Source organism: Gavia stellata, unplaced genomic scaffold (assembly GCF_030936135.1).
Source record: "Gavia stellata isolate bGavSte3 unplaced genomic scaffold, bGavSte3.hap2 HAP2_SCAFFOLD_205, whole genome shotgun sequence".
NCBI lineage: Eukaryota > Metazoa > Chordata > Aves > Gaviiformes > Gaviidae > Gavia > Gavia stellata.
In genome coordinates this window covers 48,816-69,245 of record NW_026777274.1, presented here as the reverse complement: position 1 = coordinate 69,245, position 20,430 = coordinate 48,816, and the positions used below count along the sequence as shown (strand labels likewise).

Sequence of the window (20,430 nt, the reverse complement as noted above, 5' to 3'; positions counted from 1 at the left end):
CGTGCCGTGGGTGGACCCAGGTGTGCCACGGGGGGACCCCGGCGTGCCGGGGGGACCCACGAGTGCCACAGGGGGACCCTGGCGTGCCGTGGGTGGACCCAGGTGTGCCATGGGGGGACCCCGGCGTGCCATGGTGGGACCCAGAAGTGCCACGGGGGGACGCAGGGGTGACCCACGAGTGCCACGGGGGGACCCTGGCATGCCGTGGGTGGACCCCGGTGTGCCACGGGGGGACCCAGAAGTGCCACGGGGGGACGCAGGGGTGACCCACGAGTGCCACGGGGGGACTCTGGCGCGCCGTGGGTGGACCCAGGTGTGCCACGGGGGGACCCCGGCGTGCCGGGGGGACCCAGGAGTGCCATGGGGAGACCCTGGCATGCTGTGGGTGGACCCCGGTGTGCCATGGGGGGACCCTGGCGTGCCACGGTGGGACCCAGAAGTGCCACGGGGGGACGCAGGGGTGATCCACGAGTGCCACGGGGGGACCCTGGCGTGCCGTGGGTGGACCCAGGTGTGCCACGGGGGGACCCCGGCGTGCCGGGGGGACCCACGAGTGACACGGGGGGACCCTGACATGCCATGGGTGGACCCCGGTGTGCCGTGGGGGGACCCCAGCGTGCCACGTGGGAGCCAGGAGGGCCACGGGGGGACCCTGGGGTGTTGTGGGTGGAACCAGGAGTGCCATGGGGCGGAGGGGACCCAGGAGTGCCACGGGGGGAACCCTGGCGTGCCGGAAGGATACAGGACGATGCCGGCCAGCAGCCAGTAGTCGTGGCGCCGGTGCCAGATCTCATTGAGCTTCCCCGAGGAGATGGCGGCGCGCTCCTCGTTCTGCCACAGCGTGTGCAGCTCTGCGGGGCGGGGGGGTGGCGTCAGGTAAGCGGGAACCCTGGCGTGTCCCCCCCACCCCGTGTGTGTCCCCCCCTGCCCCCCACTCACCCGTGAAGCCGCCGTCAGCAATGTTGAACATGAAGCGCGGCTTCTCGGCCTTGTCATCCCGCCGGCCGTTGGCGCGCGCCTCCAGCTTGGGCTCCTTCTCAGCCTTCACCTCCTCTGTGCAGGGGCGAGGGGGGAACACATGGGGGTCAGCGCCATGTTGCAACCCCCCTCCGTCCCCCCCAAACCACCCCCAGCCCCCCCCCACCCCCTAGTAAGCAAAAAGACTTTCGCAGCCATCAGTAGGTTTCAGAGTGAACGCGACAAGATTAAGAGCAGAGCGCTCCAGGCGCATCCCTTTGGTTAAGCCCCGCCCCCTCTGGTTCGGCCACAGCCCTGGGTGGGCTAGGCCCCGCCCCCTTGCAGTCAAGCCCCGCCCCCCGGGTACCTCGTTTGGGGTCAGGGTCCCCCGGCCGCTCCTTGGGCTCCTCCTCGGGGGGTTTCTCATCGCTCTTCTCTCCCCCGGGCCCCTTCTCGGCCTCGGCACCTACGGCGGGGAACAGGGCTGCTCAGGCACCGGGGTCCCCCAGGGGATTTGGGGGGCACCCGAACACCTGGATCCCCTGGAGGGATGGGTGGGGGGCACCCAGACACCTGGGACCCCTGAACAAATTGGGGGGGCACCCGAACACCTGGGTCCCCTGGAAAGATGGGAGTGGGCACCCAAATGCCAGGGGCACCCAAAGACTTGGGTCCCCTGGAATGATGGGTGGGGGGCACCCAGACACGGTGGGACCCCTGAACAAATTGGGGGGGCACCCGAACACCTGGGTCCCCTGGAAGGACGGGTGGGGGGGCACCCGAATACCTGGGTCCCCTGGAAGGATGGGTGGGGGGGCACCCAAATGCCAGGGGCACCCAAAGACCTGGGTCCCCTGGAATGATGGGTGGGGGGCACCCAAATGCCTGGGTCCCCTAGAAGGATGGGTGGGGGGCACCCAGACACCTGGGACCCCTGAACAAATTGGGGGGGCACCCGAATACCTGGGTCCCCTGGAAAGATGGGAGGGGGCACCCAAATGCCGGGGGCACCCAAAGACCTGGGTCCCCTGGAAGGATGGGTGGGGGGCACCCAAAAACCTGGGTCCGCTGGAATGATGGGTGGGGGGCACCCAAATACCTGGGTCCCTTGGAAGGATGGGTGGGGGGCACCCAGACACCTGGGACCCCTGAACAAATTGGGGGGGCACCTGAACACCTGGGTCCCCTGGAAGGATGGGTGGAGGGGCACCCAAATGCCAGGGGCACCCAAAGACCTGGGTCCCCTGGAATGATGGGTGGGGGGCACCCGAATACCTGGGTCCTCTGAAAGGATGGGTGGGGGGCACCCAAACGCCTGGGTCCCCTGGAAGGATGGGTGGGGGGGCACCCAAATGCCAGGGGCACCCAAAGACCTGGGTCCCCTGGAATGATGGGTGGGGGGCACCCAAACACCTGGGTCCCCTGGAAGGATGGGTGGGGGGGCACCCAAATGCCTGGGGCACCCAAAGACCTGGGTCCCCTGGAATGACGGGTGGGGGGCACCCAGACACCTGGGACCCCTGAACAAATTCAGGGGGCACCCGAATGCCTGGGTCCCCTGGAAGGATGGGTGGGGGGGCACCCGAACACCTGGGTCCTCTGAAAGGATGGGTGGGGGGCACCCGAACACCTGGGTCCTCTGAAAGGATGGGTGGGGGGCACCCAAACGCCTGGGACCCCTGGACGCCCAGGGTGGGGGGGCTCACCTGCTCGCTCCTCGCGCGCCGGGGGCCCTTCGGCCTCGGGCTCCCGCTGGCCGGGTCCCTCCTCCTCCTCCCCCTTCCGCGGCCCTTCGGCCTCGCTGCCATCGCCCGGGGACGGTGGCACCTCGGGGACAGGTGGCTGTGGGGACAGGGGTGGGGGGCAGTGTCACCCCGGACGCCTGGGTTCCCCCGTCGTGACATCCCCCCCACCCTCCGCATCCCCAGAGTGACGGGGGGGACATGGGGACAATGGTGGGGAGGGGACAGGGATGGGGAGAGAGGGGACAAGGACAGAGGGGACAAGGATGGGGACAGGATTGGGGACAGGGACAGGAGGGGACACAGGATCAGGGTGGGGGAAGAGGACAGAGAAGGGACAGGGACAAGGACGGGAGGGTGACAACAGCGTTGGGGACAGAGACAGGGGTGGGGACAAGGATGGGGAGGAGGACAGGGCTGGGGGACATGAGTGGGGACAGGGATGGGGACAGAGTTGGGGACAAGGAGAACACGATTGGGGACAGGGTTGGGGACAGGGACAGTGAGGACATGACTGGGAACAGAGAGGACAGGGTTGGGGACAGAGTAGGGGACAAGGAGAACATGACTGGGGACAGGAAGGACACGATTGGGGACAGGGGTGGGGACAGACAGTGAGGACATGATCGGGGACAGGGAAGACATGATGGGGCACAGTGACAGGCACAGGGAGGACATGATTGGGGACAGGGTTGGGGACAGGGAGGACATGACTGGGGACAGAGAGGACACGGTTGGGGACAGCCCTGTCACCCACCTCCGTCTCCATCTTCTCGGGGCCTTTGGGCTCTTTCTCGTCCCTGGTGTCACCGTCGTCCCTGTCCGGGGGTGGCCCTGGCCCGTCCCCGCGCTCGCTGGGCGCCGGCGTGGCTGGGGACAGGGGACATTAGGACATGGGGACACGAGGACATGGGGTGTCCCCAGCACCCTGCCCGGGTCCCTGCGCCCCTGTCCCTGTGTCCCCCATCACCCTGTGTCCCCTGTGTCCCCCATGTCCCCGTGTCCATCCCTGTATCCCTGCGTCCCCATGCTCTGTCCCCAGTGTCCTTGTCCCCTGTCCCCCACGTCCTCATGTCTCCACCCTGCACCCTGTCCCCCATGTCCCCTGTGTCCCCATCCCCAGTCCCCCATGTCCCCCCTGTCCCCATGTCCCCCTGTCCCTGCCCCCATCCCCTGTCCTCATCCTGTCTCCCATATCGCCCCTGTCCCCATGTCCCCCATGTTCCCCTGTCCCCCATGTCCCCCCTGTTCCTGTGTCCCCATCCTGTCCCCCTGTCCCCATGTCTCCCATGTCCCCATGTCCCCATCCCCTGTCCCCCCATCCACATGTCCCCCATGTCCCCCTGTCCCTGTCCCCATCCCCTGTCCCCCATGTCCCCCTGTCCCCATCCCCCATGTCCCCCCTGTCCCTGTGTCCCCATCCTGTCCCCCACATTGCCCGTCCCCATGTCCCCCTGAACCTGTCCCCATCCCCTGTCCCCCCATGTCCCCCCTGCCCCTGTGTCCCCAACCTGTCCCCCATATTGCCCCTGTCCCTCATGTCCCCCCGTCCCCATGTCCCCCTGTCCCTGTCCCCTATCCCCCATGTCCCCCCTGTTCCTATGTCCCCCATGTCCCCCTGTCCCCATCCCCTATCCCCCATGTCCCCCCTGTCCCTGTGTCCCCATCCTGTCCCCCACATTGCCCCTGTCCCCACATCCCCCTGAACTCGTCCCCATCCCCTGTCCCCCATGTCCCCCTGTCCCTATGTCCCCCATGTCCCCCTGTCCCTGTCCCCATCCCCTGTACCCCATGTCCCCCCGTCCCTATGTCCCCCATGTCCCCCTGTCCCCATCCCCTATCCCCCATGTCCCCCCTGTCCCTGTGTCCCCATCCTGTCCCCCATATTGCCCCTGTCCCCACATCCCCCTGAACTTGTCCCCATCCCCTGTCCCCCATGTCCCCCCTGTCCCCATGTCCCCCTCCCCTGTCCCCCCCCCCGTCCACATGTCCCCCTGTCCCTCATGCCCCCCCCATCCCTCTCCTCATCCCCTGTCCCTCACATCCCTATGTCCCCCTCCCACCTCCCCCATCCCCGTCCTGTCCCCCCCGTCCCCTCCCCGTGTCCCCGTCCCCCCCGGTACCGGGCGTGGGGGGGCCGGGGCTGGGGGGGCCGCTCTGCTCGGGGCTGGGGGGACAGGTCTTGGCAGGGGAGGAGGCGCGGGAGGAGCGCTTGGAGTCGGCGCTGGGCTCCGGGGCCAGCTCGGGCAGGCTCCAGCGCCCATTGATGTGCTCGAACTCCTGCACCTGTGGGGCGGGGGGGACCCAGGCGTTGGGTGGGGGACACCCAGGTGTCCCAGAGGGGACCCAGGTGGCCGGGGGGGGGACCCAGGCATGCGGGGAGGGGACCCAGGTACCCAGGGGGGACCCAGGCGTCAGGTGGGGGGGACCCAGGTGTCCCAGAGGGGACCCAGGCGTCGGGTGGGGGGGACCCAGGCGTTGGGTGGTGGGGACCCAGGTGTCCCAGAGGGGACCCAGGTGTCCGGGGGGGACCCAGGCATGCGGGGAGGGGACCCAGGTACCCAGGGGGGACCCAGGCGTCAGGTGGGGGGGACGCAGGTGTCCCCGAGGGGACCCAGGCGTCGGGTGGGGGGGACCCAGGCGTCCCAGAGGGGACCCAGGCGTCGGGTGGGGGGGACCCAGGTGTCCCAGAGGGGACCCAGGCATCCCAGAGGGGACCCAGGCGTTGGGTGGTGGGGACCCAGGTGTCCCAGAGGGGACCCAGGTGTCCGGGGGGGACCCAGGCATGCGGGGAGGGGACCCAGGTACCCAGGGGGGACCCAGGTATCCGGGGGGGGACACCCAGGTATCCAGGAAGGGGACCCAGGCATCTGGGAAGGGGACCCAGACATGCAGGGGGGGACCCAGGCATCTGGAGGGGGACCCAGGCATCCCAGAGGGGACCTAGGTGTCCGGGGAGGGGACCTAGGTATCTGGGGGGGGACACCCAGGTATCTGGGGGGGGCCCAGGCACCCGGGAAGGGGACCCAGGCATGCGGGGAGGGGACCCAGGCGTCTGGAGGGGGACCCAGACATCCCAGAGTGGACCCAGGTATCCGGGGGGGACCCAGGCATCTGGGAAGGGGACCCAGACATGCGGGGGGGGACCCAGGCACCCAGGGAGGGGACCCAGGCATCTGGGAAGGGGACCCAGGTGTCCAGGGAGGGGACCCAGACATGCAGGGGGGGACCCAGGCGTCTGGAGGGGGACCCAGGCATCCCAGAGGGGACACCCAGGCATCCCAGAGGGGACCTAGGTGTCCGGGGAGGGGACCCAGGTATCTGGGGGGGGGGGACCCAGGCATCCGGGGGGGGGACCCAGGCATCCCAGAGGGGACACCCAAGTATCCCAGAGGGGACCCAGGCATCCGGGGGGGACCCAGGTGTCCGGGGAGGGGACCCAGGTATCTGGGGGGGACCCAGGCATCTGGGGGGGGACACCCAGGTATCCAGGGAGGGGACCCAGGCACCCGGGAAGGGGACCCAGGCATCTGGGAAGGGGACCCAGGTATCCCAGAGGGGACCCAGGCACCCGGGAAGGGGACCCAGGCATCCCAGAGGGGACACCCAAGTATCCCAGAGGGGACCCAGGCATCCGGGGGGGACCCAGGCGTCCGGGGAGGGGACCCAGGTACCCAGGGGGGACCCAGGCATCTGGGGGGGACCCAGGCACCCAGGAAGGGGACCCAGGCATCCAGGGAGGGGACCCAGACATGCGGGGAGGGGACCCAGGCGTCTGGAGGGGGACCCAGGCACCCAGGAAGGGGACCCAGGCGTCCAGGAAGGGGACCCAGGCGTCCAGGGAGGGGACCCAGACATGCGGGGAGGGGACCCAGGCGTCTGGAGGGGGACCCAGGCATCCCAGAGGGGACACCCAGGTGTCCGGGGAGGGGTCCCAGGTATCCAGGGGGGAGCCAGGTGTCCTGGGAGGGGACCCCCAGGGGGGACCCAGTTGTCCAGGGAGAGGACACAGGCATGCGAGGGGGACCCAGGCATCCAGGGAGGGGACCCAGCCACCCTAGAGGGGACCCCAGCACCCCGGGGTGGGGGGGACCCCCAGGCACCCAGGTTGAGGTCGTACCTTCTTCTTGACGAGGGACATGACGCCGATGCGGGTCAGCACCTGCTGCCGCGAGAGCCCCTCCCGGGGGACCCCGTCCGCGAAGGTCTCGGAGCCGTCGGCCCCCGGCTCGCAGAGGTGACGCATGAAGAGGGACACGTAGGCCCTGGGGGACACGCTCAGGGCCACCGCCTGCTGCCACCCCCCACCCTCCGGCCCCTCCAGTGTCCCTTGTCCCTGTAGACCCCCTCCCCAGGGTCCTCGTCCCCAGGGTCTCCTGTCTCCGTAGTCCCTCTTCCCAGCATCCCTGTCCCCAGGGTCCCTTGTCCCCATTGTCCCTGCTCCCAGGGTCCCCATCTCAAGGGTCACTTGTCCCCTGGGTCCCTGTCCCCAGTGTCCCCTGTCCCCATAGTCCCTGTCCCCACAGTCCCCACCCTTGTGTCTCTGTCCCTGTCTTCTAGGGTCCCTGACCCCACGGGCCCCATCGCTGTCCCTGTCCCCAGTGTCCCCATCTCTGGGGGCCCTGTCCCCAGGCTCCCTGTCCTCACTCAGGGTCCCCCAGTGTCCCCCTCCCCAGTGTCCCTGTCCCCAGGGTCCCCATCCCCAGGGACCCTGTTCCCATCCTTATCCCCAGGGTCACCAACATCCCTGACTCGAGTGTCCCCAGTGTCCCTGATGTCCCCGCGCCATCAGCCTGTCCCCTCATCACAGCGCCCGTCCCAGGCTGTGCCGGCTCTGGCCGGGTGTGCCACCGCTCTGGCGTCCCCTGGGCCAGACCCGGCCCCCCGAGGGGACATGGGGACCTCAGGGGTGACTCTGTGTCGGGGTGAGGGGGACACGGGCTCGTCCGGTCCCCAGGAAAACCGACAGTGATGGCGCTCGGCTGAGTAAGGGCTCATCACGCGGCACGGGGACACGGGAAGATGGGGACGCACAGGGACATTGGGGGACACGGGGGGACACAGAGGGACATGAGACGATGGGGACGCACAGGGACATGGGGGACACAGGGGGACATGGGAAGATGGGAACACACAGGGACATGGGGGGACACAGAGGGACATGAGACAATGGGGACATGGGAAGATGGGGGCGCACAGAGACATTGGGGGACACGGGGGGACACAGAGGGACATGAGATGATGAGGACACACAGGGACATGGGGGACACAGGGGGACATGGGAAGATGGGGACATGGGGGGACATGGAAAGATGGGGATGCACAGGGACACTGGGGGACACGGGGGGACACAGAGGGACATGAGACAATGGGGACACACAGGGACATGGGGGACACAGGGGGACATGGGAAGATGGGGACACGGGGGGACATGGAAAGATGGGGACGCACAGGGACACTGGGGGACATGGGGGGACACAGAGGGACATGAGACAATGGGGACACACAGGGACACGGGAAGATGGGAACGCACAGGGACACTGGGGGACACGGGGGGACACAGAGGGACATGAGACAATGGGGACACGGGAAGATGGGGGCGCACAGGGACATTGGGACATGGGGGGACACAGGGGGACATGAGATGATGGGGACACACGGGGACATGGGACAATGGGGACGCACAGGGACATGGGGGCCTAAGAACATGGGGGGACACATGGGAACACTGGGGACAACATGGGGACACGGGGACACACACGGGTACCCCTCCCTCCTGCCCCACCTGTGTCAGTGCCACTGCCTGACCCTGATGCCACCACCTGTCCCCAGTGCCACCACCTGTCCCTGATGCCACTGCCTGTCCCCGGTGCTGCTGCCTGTCCCCAGCACCACCGCCTATCCCCGGCGCCACCGCCTATCCCTAGTGCCACCGCCTGTCCCCAGTGCCACTGTCTGTCCCTGATGCCACCACCTGTCCCCAGAACCACCACCTGTCCTTGATGCCACCACCTGTCCCCGATGCCACCACCTTTCCCCAGTGCCACTGTCTGTCCCTGATGCCACCGTCTGTCCCTAGTGCCACCACCTGTCCCTAGTGCCACCGCCTGTCCCCAGAGGCACGTCCTGTCCCTGATACCACTGCCTGTAATCCGGTGCCACCGCCTGTCCCTGATACCACAGCCTGTCCCCAGTGCCACTGCCTGTCCCTGATGCCACCGCCTGTCCCTGATGCCACCGCCTGTCCCCAGAACCACCACCTGTCCCCGATGCCACCACCTTTCCCCAGTGCCACTGTCTGTCCCTGATGCCACCGCCTGTCCCTGATGCCACCGCCTGTCCCCGATGCCATTGTCTGTCCCTGATGCCACCACCTGTCCCCAGCACCACCGCCTATCCCTGGTGCCACCGCCTGTCCCTGATACCACTGCCTGTCCCCGGTGCCACCACCTATCCCCGGTGCCACCACCTGTCCCTGATGCAACTGCCTGTCCCCAGTGCCACCACCTATCCCCGGTGCCACCGCGTGTCCCCGGCACCACTGCCTATCCCCGGCACCACTGCCTGTCCCTTGATGCCACCACCTGTCCCCAGAACCACCACCTGTCCTTGATGCCACCACCTGTCCCCGATGCCACCACTTGTCCCCAGTGCCACTGTCTGTCCCTGATGCCACCGCTTGTCCCTGATGCCACCACCTGTCCTCGATGCCATTGTCTGTCCCTGATGCCACCGCCTGTCCCCAGCACCACCGCCTATCCCTGGTGCCACCACCTGTCCCTAGTGCCACCGCCTGTCCCTGATGCAACTGCCTGTCCCCGGTGCCACCGCCTATCCCCAGTGCCACCACCTGTCCCCGGCACCACTGCCTATCCCCGGCACCACTGCCTGTCCCTGATGCCACCACCTGTCCCCGATGCCACCACCTGTCCCCAGAACCACCACCTGTCCCCGATGCCACCACCTGTCCCCGATGCCGCCACTTGTCCCCAGTGCCACTGTCTGTCCCTGATGCCACCGCCTGTCCCTAGTGCCACCACCTGTCCCCGATGCCACCACCTGTCCCCAGAACCACCACCTGTCCTTGATGCCACCACCTGTCCCTGATGCCACCACCTTTCCCCAGCGCCACTGTCTGTCCCTGATGCCACCGCCTGTCCCCAGAGGCACGTCCTGTCCCTGATACCACTGCCTGTAATCCGGTGCCACCGCCTGTCCCTGATACCACAGCCTGTCCCCAGTGCCACTGCCTGTCCCTGATGCCACCGCCTGTCCCTGATGCCACCGCCTGTCCCCAGAACCACCACCTGTCCCCGATGCCACCACCTTTCCCCAGTGCCACTGTCTGTCCCTGATGCCACCCGCCTGTCCCTGATGCCACCGCCTGTCCTCGATGCCATTGTCTGTCCCTGATGCCACCGCCTGTCCCCAGCACCACCGCCTATCCCTGGTGCCACCCCCTGTCCCTAGTGCCACCACCGCCTGTCCCTGATGCAACTGCCTGTCCCCCGGTGCCACCACCTATCCCCGGTGCCACCGCGTGTCCCCGGCGCCACTGCCTATCCCCGGCACCACTGCCTGTCCCTGATGCCACCGCCTGTCCCTGATGCCACCACCTGTCCCCGATGCCAGCCACTTGTCCCCGATGCCCGCCACTTGTCCCCGATGCCACTGTCTGTCCCTGATGCCACCGCCTGTCCCTAGTGCCACCACCTGTCCCCGATGCCACCACCTTTCCCCAGCGCCACTGTCTGTCCCTGATGCCACCGCCTGTCCCCAGAGGCACGTCCTGTCCCTGATACCACTGCCTGTAATCCGGTGCCACCGCCTGTCCCTGATACCACAGCCTGTCCCCAGTGCCACTGCCTGTCCCTGATGCCACCGCCTGTCCCTGATGCCACCGTCTGTACCCAGAACCACCACCTGTCCCTAGCGCCACTGCCTGCCCCCAGAGCCACCGCCTGTCCCCAGCGACACAGCCAGTCCTGATGCCGCCGCCTGTCCCTGATGCCACCGCCTGTCCCCGATGCCACCGCCTGTCCCTGATGCAACTGCCTGTCCCCGGTGCCACCACCTATCCCCGGTGCCACCGCCTGTCCCCAGCACCACTGCCTATCCCTAGTGCCACCGCCTGTCCCTGATGCCACCACCTGTCCCTGATGCCACCACCTGACCCCAGAACCACCACCTGTCCTTGATGCCACCGCCTGTCCCTGATGCCACCACCTGTCCCCGATGCCATTGTCTGTCCCTGATGCCACCGCCTGTCCCCAGCACCACCGCCTATCCCTGGTGCCACCACCTGTCCCTAGTGCCACCACCTGTCCCTGATACCACTGCCTGTCCCTGATACCACAGCCTGTCCCCAGTGCCACTGCCTGTCCCTGATGCCACCGCCTGTCCCCAGAGCCACCGCCTGTCCCCAGAGCCACCTACTTGAACTCCTTCTCGGTCTTGCCGCGCAGGTCGCGGACGAGCCACTGGGAGGTGAAGGCGTCCTGGGGGGGCATCCCCCACCGCATCACCGCGTTCAGGAAGGCCTTGCGCTGCCGCGTGTTGAAGCCCAGCACCTGGGGGGCACGGGGGGGGCGCGGGTGGGTGGGGGGCATGGGTGTCTAGGGTGGCACGGGTGGGTGGGGGGACCCAGGTGTCCAGAGGGGGCACGGGTGGGGTGGGGGGCATGGGTGTCTAGGGGGGCATGGGTGGGTGGGGGGACCCAGGTGTCCAGGGGGGGGCACAGGTGGGTGGGGGGCATGGGTGTCTAGGGGGGCACGGGTGGGTGGGGGGGACCCAGGTGTCCAGGGGGGGCACGGGTGTCTAGGGTGGCAAGGGTGGGTGGGGGGCATGGGTGTCTAGGGGGGGCACGGGTGTCTAGGGGGACCCAGGTGTCCAGGGAGGGCACGGGTGGGTGGGGGTCATGGGTGTCTAGGGTGGCACGGGTGGGTGGGGGGACCCAGGTGTCCAGGGGGGGCACGGGTGTCTAGGGGGGCATGGGTGTCTAGGGTGGCAAGGGTGGGTGGGGGCACCCAGGTGTTCAGGGGGGGCACGGGTGGGTGGGGAGCATGGGTGTCTAGGTGGGCACAGGTGGGTGGGGGGACCCAGGTGTCCAGGGGGGGCACGGGTGTGTGGGGGGACCCAGGTGTCCAGGGGGGCCATGGGGGGGGCACGGATGTCCGGGGGGGCACAGGTGGGTGGGGGGACCCAGGTGTCCAGGGGGGGCACGGGTGGGTGGGGGTCATGGGTGTCTAGGGGGGCACGGGTGGGTGGGGGGTATGGGTGTCTAGGGGGGCACGGGTGGGTGGGGGGACCCAGGTGTCCAGGGGGGGCACGGGTGGGTGGGGGGACCCAGGTGTCCAGGGGGGCCATGGGGGGGCACGGATGTCCGGGGGGGCACAGGTGGGTGGGGGGACCCAGGTGTCCAGGGGGGGCACAGGTGGGTGGGGGGCATGGGTGTCTAGGGAGGCACGGGAGGGTGGGGGGGACCCAGGTGTCCAGGGGGGGCACGGGTGGGTGGGGGTCATGGGTGTCTAGGGGGGCACGGGTGGGTGGGGGGACCCAGGTGTCCGGTGTCCAGGGGGGGCACAGGTGGGTGGGGGGCATGGGTGTCTAGGGGGGCACGGGTGGGTGGGGGGACCCAGGTGTCCAGGGGGGGCATGGGTGGGTGGGGGGTATGGGTGTCTAGGGGGGCACGGGTGGGTGGGGGGACCCAGGTGTCCAGGGGGGGCACAGGTGGGTGGGGGGTATGGGTGTCTAGGGGGGCACGGGTGGGTGGGGGGTATGGGTGTCTAGGGGGGCACGGGTGGGTGGGGGGACCCAGGTGTCCAGGGCAGGACATGGGTGGGTGGGGGTCATGGGTGTCCGGGGGGGGTACAGATGGGTGGGGGTCATGGATGTCCCGGGGGACACACAGGTGGGGGGGTCATGGGTGTTTGGGGGGGGGACCCCGGTGTCCCAGGGCAGACCTGGGTGTCCAGGGGCACCCAGGTGCCTGGGGGGGGGGAACCCAGGCGTGCGGGCACCCGACCCCCTCCTGGATTGCACCCAGGTGTCCGGGTGGGGTCCCCGGCACTCAGGCACCCTGAGGACCCCGACGTGCGGGTGCCCCCCACCCCGGGCACCCCGGGGGTCCTCACCTCGATGTTGCCACCCACCCGGGCCAGCAGCGGGGGGAGGGGTTTGTCCTTCTCGTTCCGCAGCTGCCGCTTGGACTGACGCCGGCCTTGGGTGGGGGGGGCCAGGGGGGGTCAGCACCCATCCCTGGCACCCTGACCCCCACCCTGGGGCACCCTGAGCATCCCCCAGCACCCTAAACCTCCCCTCCCCAGCACCCTGACCCTCCTTGGGGCCCTGGGGGCACCCTGACCCCCCACCCCCCACAGCACCCTGACCCTCCTTGGGGCACCCTGACCCCCCCAGGCACCCTGACTCCTCCGGGCACCCTGACCCCCCCCCAGCACCCTGACCCCCCTGGGCACCCTGATGCCCCTCAGGGCACTGCAACCCTCCTTGGGGCACCCTGACCCTCCCCCCAGCACCCTGACACCCCCCCCAGCACCCTGACCCCCCACCCCAGGCACCCTGACTCCTCCGGGCACCCTGATGCCCCTCAGGGCACCCCAACCCCCGAACCCAGGGCACCCTGACCCCCCCAGGGCACCCCAACGTCCCCCACAGCACCCTGACCCCCCCTGGGGCACCCTGACCCCCACCCCTGGGTCCCCCCCACTCCCCGGACCCCCTGTGCCATCCAGGACCCGCCCCCCCCAATTCCCCCAGTGCCACCCCAGACCCCTCCCCAGACAGGGGGGGGACTCGGGGGGGACACAAGGGGACACAGAGGTGACACGGTGGGTCAGAGAGGGGACATGGGGGGGGACATAAGGGGACACGGAGGAACACAGAGGGGACACAGGACATGGACGAGACAGAGGGGACATGGGGGGACACAGAGGGGACATGGAGGGACATGAGGGGACGTGGGGGACACACAGGGGACACAGGGGGACATGGATGAGACAGAGGGGACATGGGGGGACATGGGGGCACTTAGGGGGACACAGAGGGACATGAGGGGATGTGGGACACAGAGGGGACACAGGACATGGATGAGACAGAGGGGACATGGGGGCACTTGGGGGGACACAGAGGGACACAAAGGGGACATGAGGGGATGTGGGTGAGACAGAGGAGACATGAGGGGACATGGAGGGGACACATGTGGGAACAGAAGGGACACAGGAGGAGATAGAAGGACATGAGAGGACACACAGGGGACACAGAGGGGACAGGGAGGGACATGAGGGGACGTGGGACACAGAGGGGACACAGGGGGACATGGACGAGACAGAGGGGACATGGGGGCACTTGGGGACACACAGCGGGGACACAGGGGGACACAAAGAGGATATGAGGGGGCATGGGGGGACACGTGTGGGAACAGAGGTGACACAGGAGCAGATGGAAGGACATGAGGGGACATCGGGGACACGGGACACAGAGAGGACAGGGAGGAACATGAGGGGATGTAGGACACAGAGGGGACACAGGACATGGACGAGACAGAGAGGACATGGGGGGACATGGGGGCACTTGGGGGGACACAGAGGGGACATGGAGGGACATGAGGGGACGTGGGACACAGAGGGGACACAGGACATGGACGAGACAGAGGGGACATGGGGGGACATGGGGGCACTTGGGGGGACACAGAGGGGACATGGAGGGACATGAGGGGACGTGGGACACAGAGGGGACACAGGACATGGACGAGACAGAGGGGACATGGGGGGACATGGGGGCACTTAGGGGGACAGAGAGGGACATGAGGGGATGTGGGACATGGACGAGACAGAGGGGACATGGGGGCACTTGGGGGGACACGGGGGACAGGGAGGGACGTGAGGGGACATGGGAACATGGAGAGAACATGGGGGCACTTGGGGGGACACAGAGGGACATAAAGGGGACATGAGGGGACATGGGTGAGACAGGACATGAGGGGACATGGGGGACACACAGGGGACACAGAGGGGACAGGGAGGAACATGAGGGGACGTGGGACACAGAGGGGACACAGGGGGACATGGACGAGACAGAGGAGACATGGGGGGACACGGGGGCACTTGGGGGGACACAGAGGGGACATGGAGGGACATGAGGGGACACAAGATACGTGGGGGGACACAAGGGGCCAGAGAAGGGACATGGGGACAGAGAAGGGACATGAGGGGACACAGGGGGGACATGGGGGTACGTGGGACACAGAGGGGACATGAGGGGACATGAGTGAGACAGAGGGGACATGGGGGGACACAGAGGGGACACGGGGGGGACACGGGGGGGGACACGGGGGGGGGACACGGGGGCCACTCACCCTCCGGCCGCTCGTCGAAGTCCTCATCCTCCTCCTCGGAGCCCACCGAGTACTCGGACTGGTTGTCTGGGGGACACCGTCAGCACCGGGTACCCCCAAACCCCCCCTGAACCCCCAAACACCTCCTGCACCCCCAAACACCCCCAAACCCCCCCTGAACCCCCAAACACCTCCTGCACCCCCAAACACCTCCTGCACCCCCGAACCCCCAAACACCTCCTGCACCCCCAAACACCCCCTGAACCCCCAAACACCCCCAAACCCCCCCTGAACCCCCAAACACCTCCAAACCCCCCTGAACCCCCAAACACCTCCTGCACCCCCAAACACCCCCAAACCCCCCCTGAACCCCCAAACACCTCCTGCACCCCCAAACCCCCCCTGAACCCCCAAACACCTCCTGCACCCCCAAACACCCCCAAACCCCCCCTGAACCCCCAAACACCTCCTGCACCCCCAAACACCCCCAAACCCCCCCTGAACCCCCAAACACCTCCTGCACCCCCAAACACCCCCTGAACCCCCAAACACCTCCTGCACCCCCAAACACCCCCAACCCCCCCTGAACCCCCAAACACCTCCTGAACCCCCAAACACCGGCAAACGCCCCTGAACCCCCAAACACCTCCTGCACCCCCAAACACCCCCAAACACCCCCAAACCCCCCCTGAACCCCCAAACACCTCCAAACACCCCCAAACCCCCCCTGAACCCCCAAACACCTCCTGAACCCCCAAACACCCCTGAACCCCCAAACACCTCCTGAACCCCCAAACACCCCCAAACCCCCCCTGCACCCCCAAACCCCTCCTGCACCCCCAAACACCCCCAACCCCCCCTGCACCCCCAAACACCCCCAAACCCCCCTGCACCCCCAAACACCTCCTGCACCCCCAAACACCCCCAAACCCCCCTGCACCCCCAAAAACCTCCTGCACCCCCAAACCCCCCCGAACCCCCAAACCCCTCCTGCACCCCCAAACCCCCCTGAACCCCCAAACACCTCCTGCACCCCCAAACCCCCAAACCCCCCTGAACCCCCAAACACCTCCTGAACCCCCAAACACCTCCTGCACCCCCAAACCCCCCCTGCACCCCCAAACCCCCCCAAACCCCCCTGAACCCCCAAACAACTCCTGCACCCCCAAACAACTCCTGCACCCCCGAATACCCCCAAACCCCCCCTGAACCCCCAAACAGTTCCTGCACCCCCAAACACCCCCAAATCCCCCTGAACCCCCAAACCCCCAAACCTCCCCTGAACCCCCAAACCCCCCCTGATCCCCCAAACACCCTCAAACCCCCCTGAACCCCCAAACACCTCCTGCACCCCCAAACCCCCAAACCTCCCCTGAACCCCCAAACCCCCCCTGAACCCCCAAACACCCCCAAACCCCCCTGAACCCCCAAACACCTCCTGAACCCCCAAACACCTCCTGCACCCCCAAACCCCCCCTGCACCCCCAAACCCCCCCAAACCCCCCTGAACCCCCAAACAACTCCTGCACCCCCAAACAACTCCTGCACCCCCGAATACCCCCAAACCCCCCCTGAACCCCCAAACAGTTCCTGCACCCCCAAACACCCCCAAATCCCCCTGAACCCCCAAACCTCCCCTGAACCCCCAAACCCCCCCTGATCCCCCAAACACCCTCAAACCCCCCTGAACCCCCAAACACCTCCTGCACCCCCAAACCCCCAAACCTCCCCTGAACCCCCAAACCCCCCCTGAACCCCCAAAACACCCCCAAACCCGCAAACAACTCCTGCACCCCCAAACCCCCCCTGCACCCCAACACCCCCCTGCACACCAAAACCCCCCTGCACACCAAAACACCCCCAACACCCCCTGCACCCCCAAACCCCCCTGCACCCCCAAAGAACCCCCAAACACCCCTGCACCCCAAAACACCCGGACCCCCAAATACTCCCCTGAACCCCCAGATACCCCAAATCCACCCCATACCCCAAATCATGCCCCCCCCGGATGTGGAATAGGCTAGCCCCCAGCCCTCCCAGTGCCTCCCAGTCTGTCCCAGTGCCCTCCCAGTAACTCCCAGTACTCCTGAGGAACATCCCGGTAACCTCCCAGTGCTCCCAGTTGCCATGTACCCCCAACCTTGGTCCTCCTGAGTGCGGGTACACAGTGCATCGGGCCTCCCCCCAGTGCCTCCCAGCCCATCCCAGTATGCTCCCAGTCCATCCCAGTATCCTCCCAGTACTGGCAGAGCACACTCCCAGTGCATCCCATTCCCCCAACACTGGCACCCAGTGCCTGCCAGTTGCCCTGTACCCACTTCTGTCCTCCCAGGTGTGGGTGCCCACCGCATTGGGACTGTCCCCAGTATGTCCCAGTATCCTCCCAGTCTGTCTCAGAGCCCTCCCAGTGCCTCCCAGTCTGTGCCAGTGCCCTCCCAGGCTGTCCCAGTGCCCTCCCAGTCTGTCCCAGTGCCTCCTGAGGAACATCCCAGTACGTTCCAGTACTCCCAGTCGCACTGTACCCACTTTGGTTCTCCTGGGTGTGGGTACCAAGTGCATCGGGACTCGCCCCAGTGCCTCACCAGTGCCTCCCAGTCTGTCCCAGTGCCCTCCAGCTGTGTCCCAGTACATTACCAGTGCCTCCCAGTGCCCCCAGCTGCCCTGTACCCACCTCAGTTCTCCTGGGCAAGGGGGCCCAGTGCATCAGAACCCCTCCCAGTAACGCCCAGTGTGTTCCAGCATCCTCCCAGTGCCCCCCAGTGCCCTCCCAGTGCCTTCCCAGTACCTTCCCAGTGCCTCCCAGTACCCACCTTGGTCCTCCTGGGCGGCATTGTTGTAGTTGACCTGCTTGCGCACCCGCTTCCCCTTGCCCAGGTTGCGCGCCAGGTCCTCCCAGTGCCTTCCCAGTCCTCCCAGTGCCTCCCAGTGCCTTCCCAGTGTCTCCCAGTGCCTTCCCAGTACCCACCTTGGTCCTCCTGGGCGGCATTGTTGTAGTTGACCTGCTTGTGCACCTGCTTCCCCTTGCCCAGGTTGCATGCCAGGTCCTCCCAGTGCCTCCCAGTGCCTTCCCAGGTCCTCCCAGTGCCTCCCAGTACCTTCCCAGTGCCTTCCCAGGTCCTCCCAGTGCCTCCCAGTACCCACCTTGGTCCTCCTGGGCGGCATCGTTGTAGTTGACCTGCTTGCGCACCCGCTTCCCCTTGCCCAGGTTGCGCGCCAGGTCCTCCCAGTGCCTTCCCAGTCCTCCCAGTGCCTCCCAGTGCCTTCCCAGTGTCTCCCAGTGCCTTCCCAGTGTCTCCCAGTGCCTTCCCAGTACCCACCTTGGTCCTCCTGGGCGGCATTGTTGTAGTTGACCTGCTTGTGCACCTGCTTCCCCTTGCCCAGGTTGCATGCCAGGTCCTCCCAGTGCCTTCCCAGGTCCTCCCAGTGCCTCCCAGTACCTTCCCAGTGCCTTCCCAGGTCCTCCCAGTGCCTCCCAGTACCCACCTTGGTCCTCCTGGGCGGCATCGTTGTAGTTGACCTGCTTGCGCACCCGCTTCCCCTTGCCCAGGTTGCGCGCCAGGTCCTCCCAGTGCCTTCCCAGTCCTCCCAGTGCCTCCCAGTGCCTTCCCAGTGTCTCCCAGTGCCTTCCCAGGTCCTCCCAGTGCCTTCCCAGGTCCTCCCAGTGCCTTCCCAGTACCCACCTTGGTCCTCCTGGGTGGCATTGTTGTAGTTGACCTGCTTGTGCACCTGCTTCCCCTTGCCCAGGTTGCATGCCAGGTCCTCCCAGTGCCTCCCAGTGCCTTCCCAGGTCCTCCCAGTGCCTCCCAGTACCTTCCCAGTGCCTTCCCAGGTCCTCCCAGTGCCTTCCCAGTACCCACCTTGGTCCTCCTGGGCGGCATTGTTGTAGTTGACCTGCTTGTGCACCTGCTTCCCCTTGCCCAGGTTGCATGCCAGGTCCTCCCAGTGCCTCCCAGTGCCTTCCCAGGTCCTCCCAGTGCCTCCCAGTACCTTCCCAGGTCCTCCCAGTGCCTCCCAGTACCCACCTTGGTCTTCCTGGGCGGCATCGTTGTAGTTGACCTGCTTGCGCACCCGCTTCCCCTTGCCCAGGTTGCGCGCCAGGTCCTCCTGCTGCTGCTCGTAGTGGTGTCGCAGCAGCTTCTCCCAGTAGTCGGGGTCGACGTTCTCCTCCTGCTTGATGATCTCCCGCTCGATCTCCTCGATCTGCCGGCACACGCACCATCAGCGGCCACCCAGGGCACCCGCCGAAACCCCCTCGGCCTGAGGTTGCCACCTCCAGGTCTGTCATCGTTGGCTCCAGCGTCCCCAGCTCCATCGTTTCCATTGCCCCCATCCCCATCATCCCCACCACCATCACCTCCATCGTCCCCATCGTCCCCCATCTCCTCCATCACTTCCACCTCCATCATGCTCATCACCTCCGTCATCGACATCATGCCCATCCTCATCATCCCCATCATCCCCCATCTCCTCCATCACTTCCACCTCCATCATCCCCATCCTCATCATCTCCATCATTCCCATCTCCACCTCCATCAAATTAATCTCCATTATCCCCATCACCTCCATCATCGACATCACCCCCATCCTCGTCTCCATCATCCGCATCTCCACCTCCATCAGTGATCTCCATCGTACCCACCACCTCCATCTCCATTGTCCCATCACCTCCATTATTCCCACCACCATCACCTCCATCGTCCCCCATCTACTCCATCACTTCCACCTCCATCATCCCCATCATCCTCCATCTCCTCCATCATTTCCACCTCCATCATCCCCATCACCTCCGTCATCGACATCATCCCCATCCTCATCGTCCCCATCATCCCCATCTCCACCTCCATCAGTCAGCTCCATCATCCCCATCACCTCCATCATCATCACCCCCATCCTCATCATATCCATCATTCCCATCTCCACTTCCATCAAAGTGATCTCCATCATACCCATCACCTCCATCTCCATTGTCCCCATCATCTCCATCATTCCCACCACCATCATCCGTCTCTCTTTTGTTTCCATCATCCCCATCCTCACCTCCATCCTCCTCCTCTCCATCATCTCCACCTCCATTGTCCTCATCATCCCCAACTCATTTCCATTGGTCCCATCCCTATTGTCACTGACCGCATCGTTCCCATCTCCGTCATCCCCACTGTGCCCTTCTCCATCGTTCCTATCCTATTGTCACCATCATGTCTATCTCCATCATCCCCATCGTCCCCAACTCCACCATCTCCATTGTCCCCACCATCTCCATCATCCCCATCTTCCTCATCATCTCCATCGTCCCCAAGTCCACCATCTCCATTGTCCCCACCACCTCCATCATCCCCACTCTCCTCATCCCCGTCATCCCCATCATCCCTATCTCCATTA

General features: G+C 66.6%; 1 protein-coding gene across 1 annotated transcript in view; it reads right to left on the bottom strand.

The window, feature by feature from the left end:
* Positions 1-20,430, bottom strand: part of LOC132321863 (chromodomain-helicase-DNA-binding protein 3-like) — a 74,312-nt gene that overhangs the window by 8,136 nt on the left and 45,746 nt on the right. Inside the window, 11 exon segments of the mRNA XM_059835268.1 lie at positions 743-851; positions 940-1,053; positions 1,325-1,423; positions 2,664-2,799; positions 3,457-3,569; positions 4,853-4,985; positions 6,820-6,964; positions 11,136-11,269; positions 12,833-12,918; positions 15,073-15,138; positions 19,074-19,251. Of these exon segments, the coding sequence (XP_059691251.1) occupies positions 743-851; positions 940-1,053; positions 1,325-1,423; positions 2,664-2,799; positions 3,457-3,569; positions 4,853-4,985; positions 6,820-6,964; positions 11,136-11,269; positions 12,833-12,918; positions 15,073-15,138; positions 19,074-19,251 (1,313 nt within the window).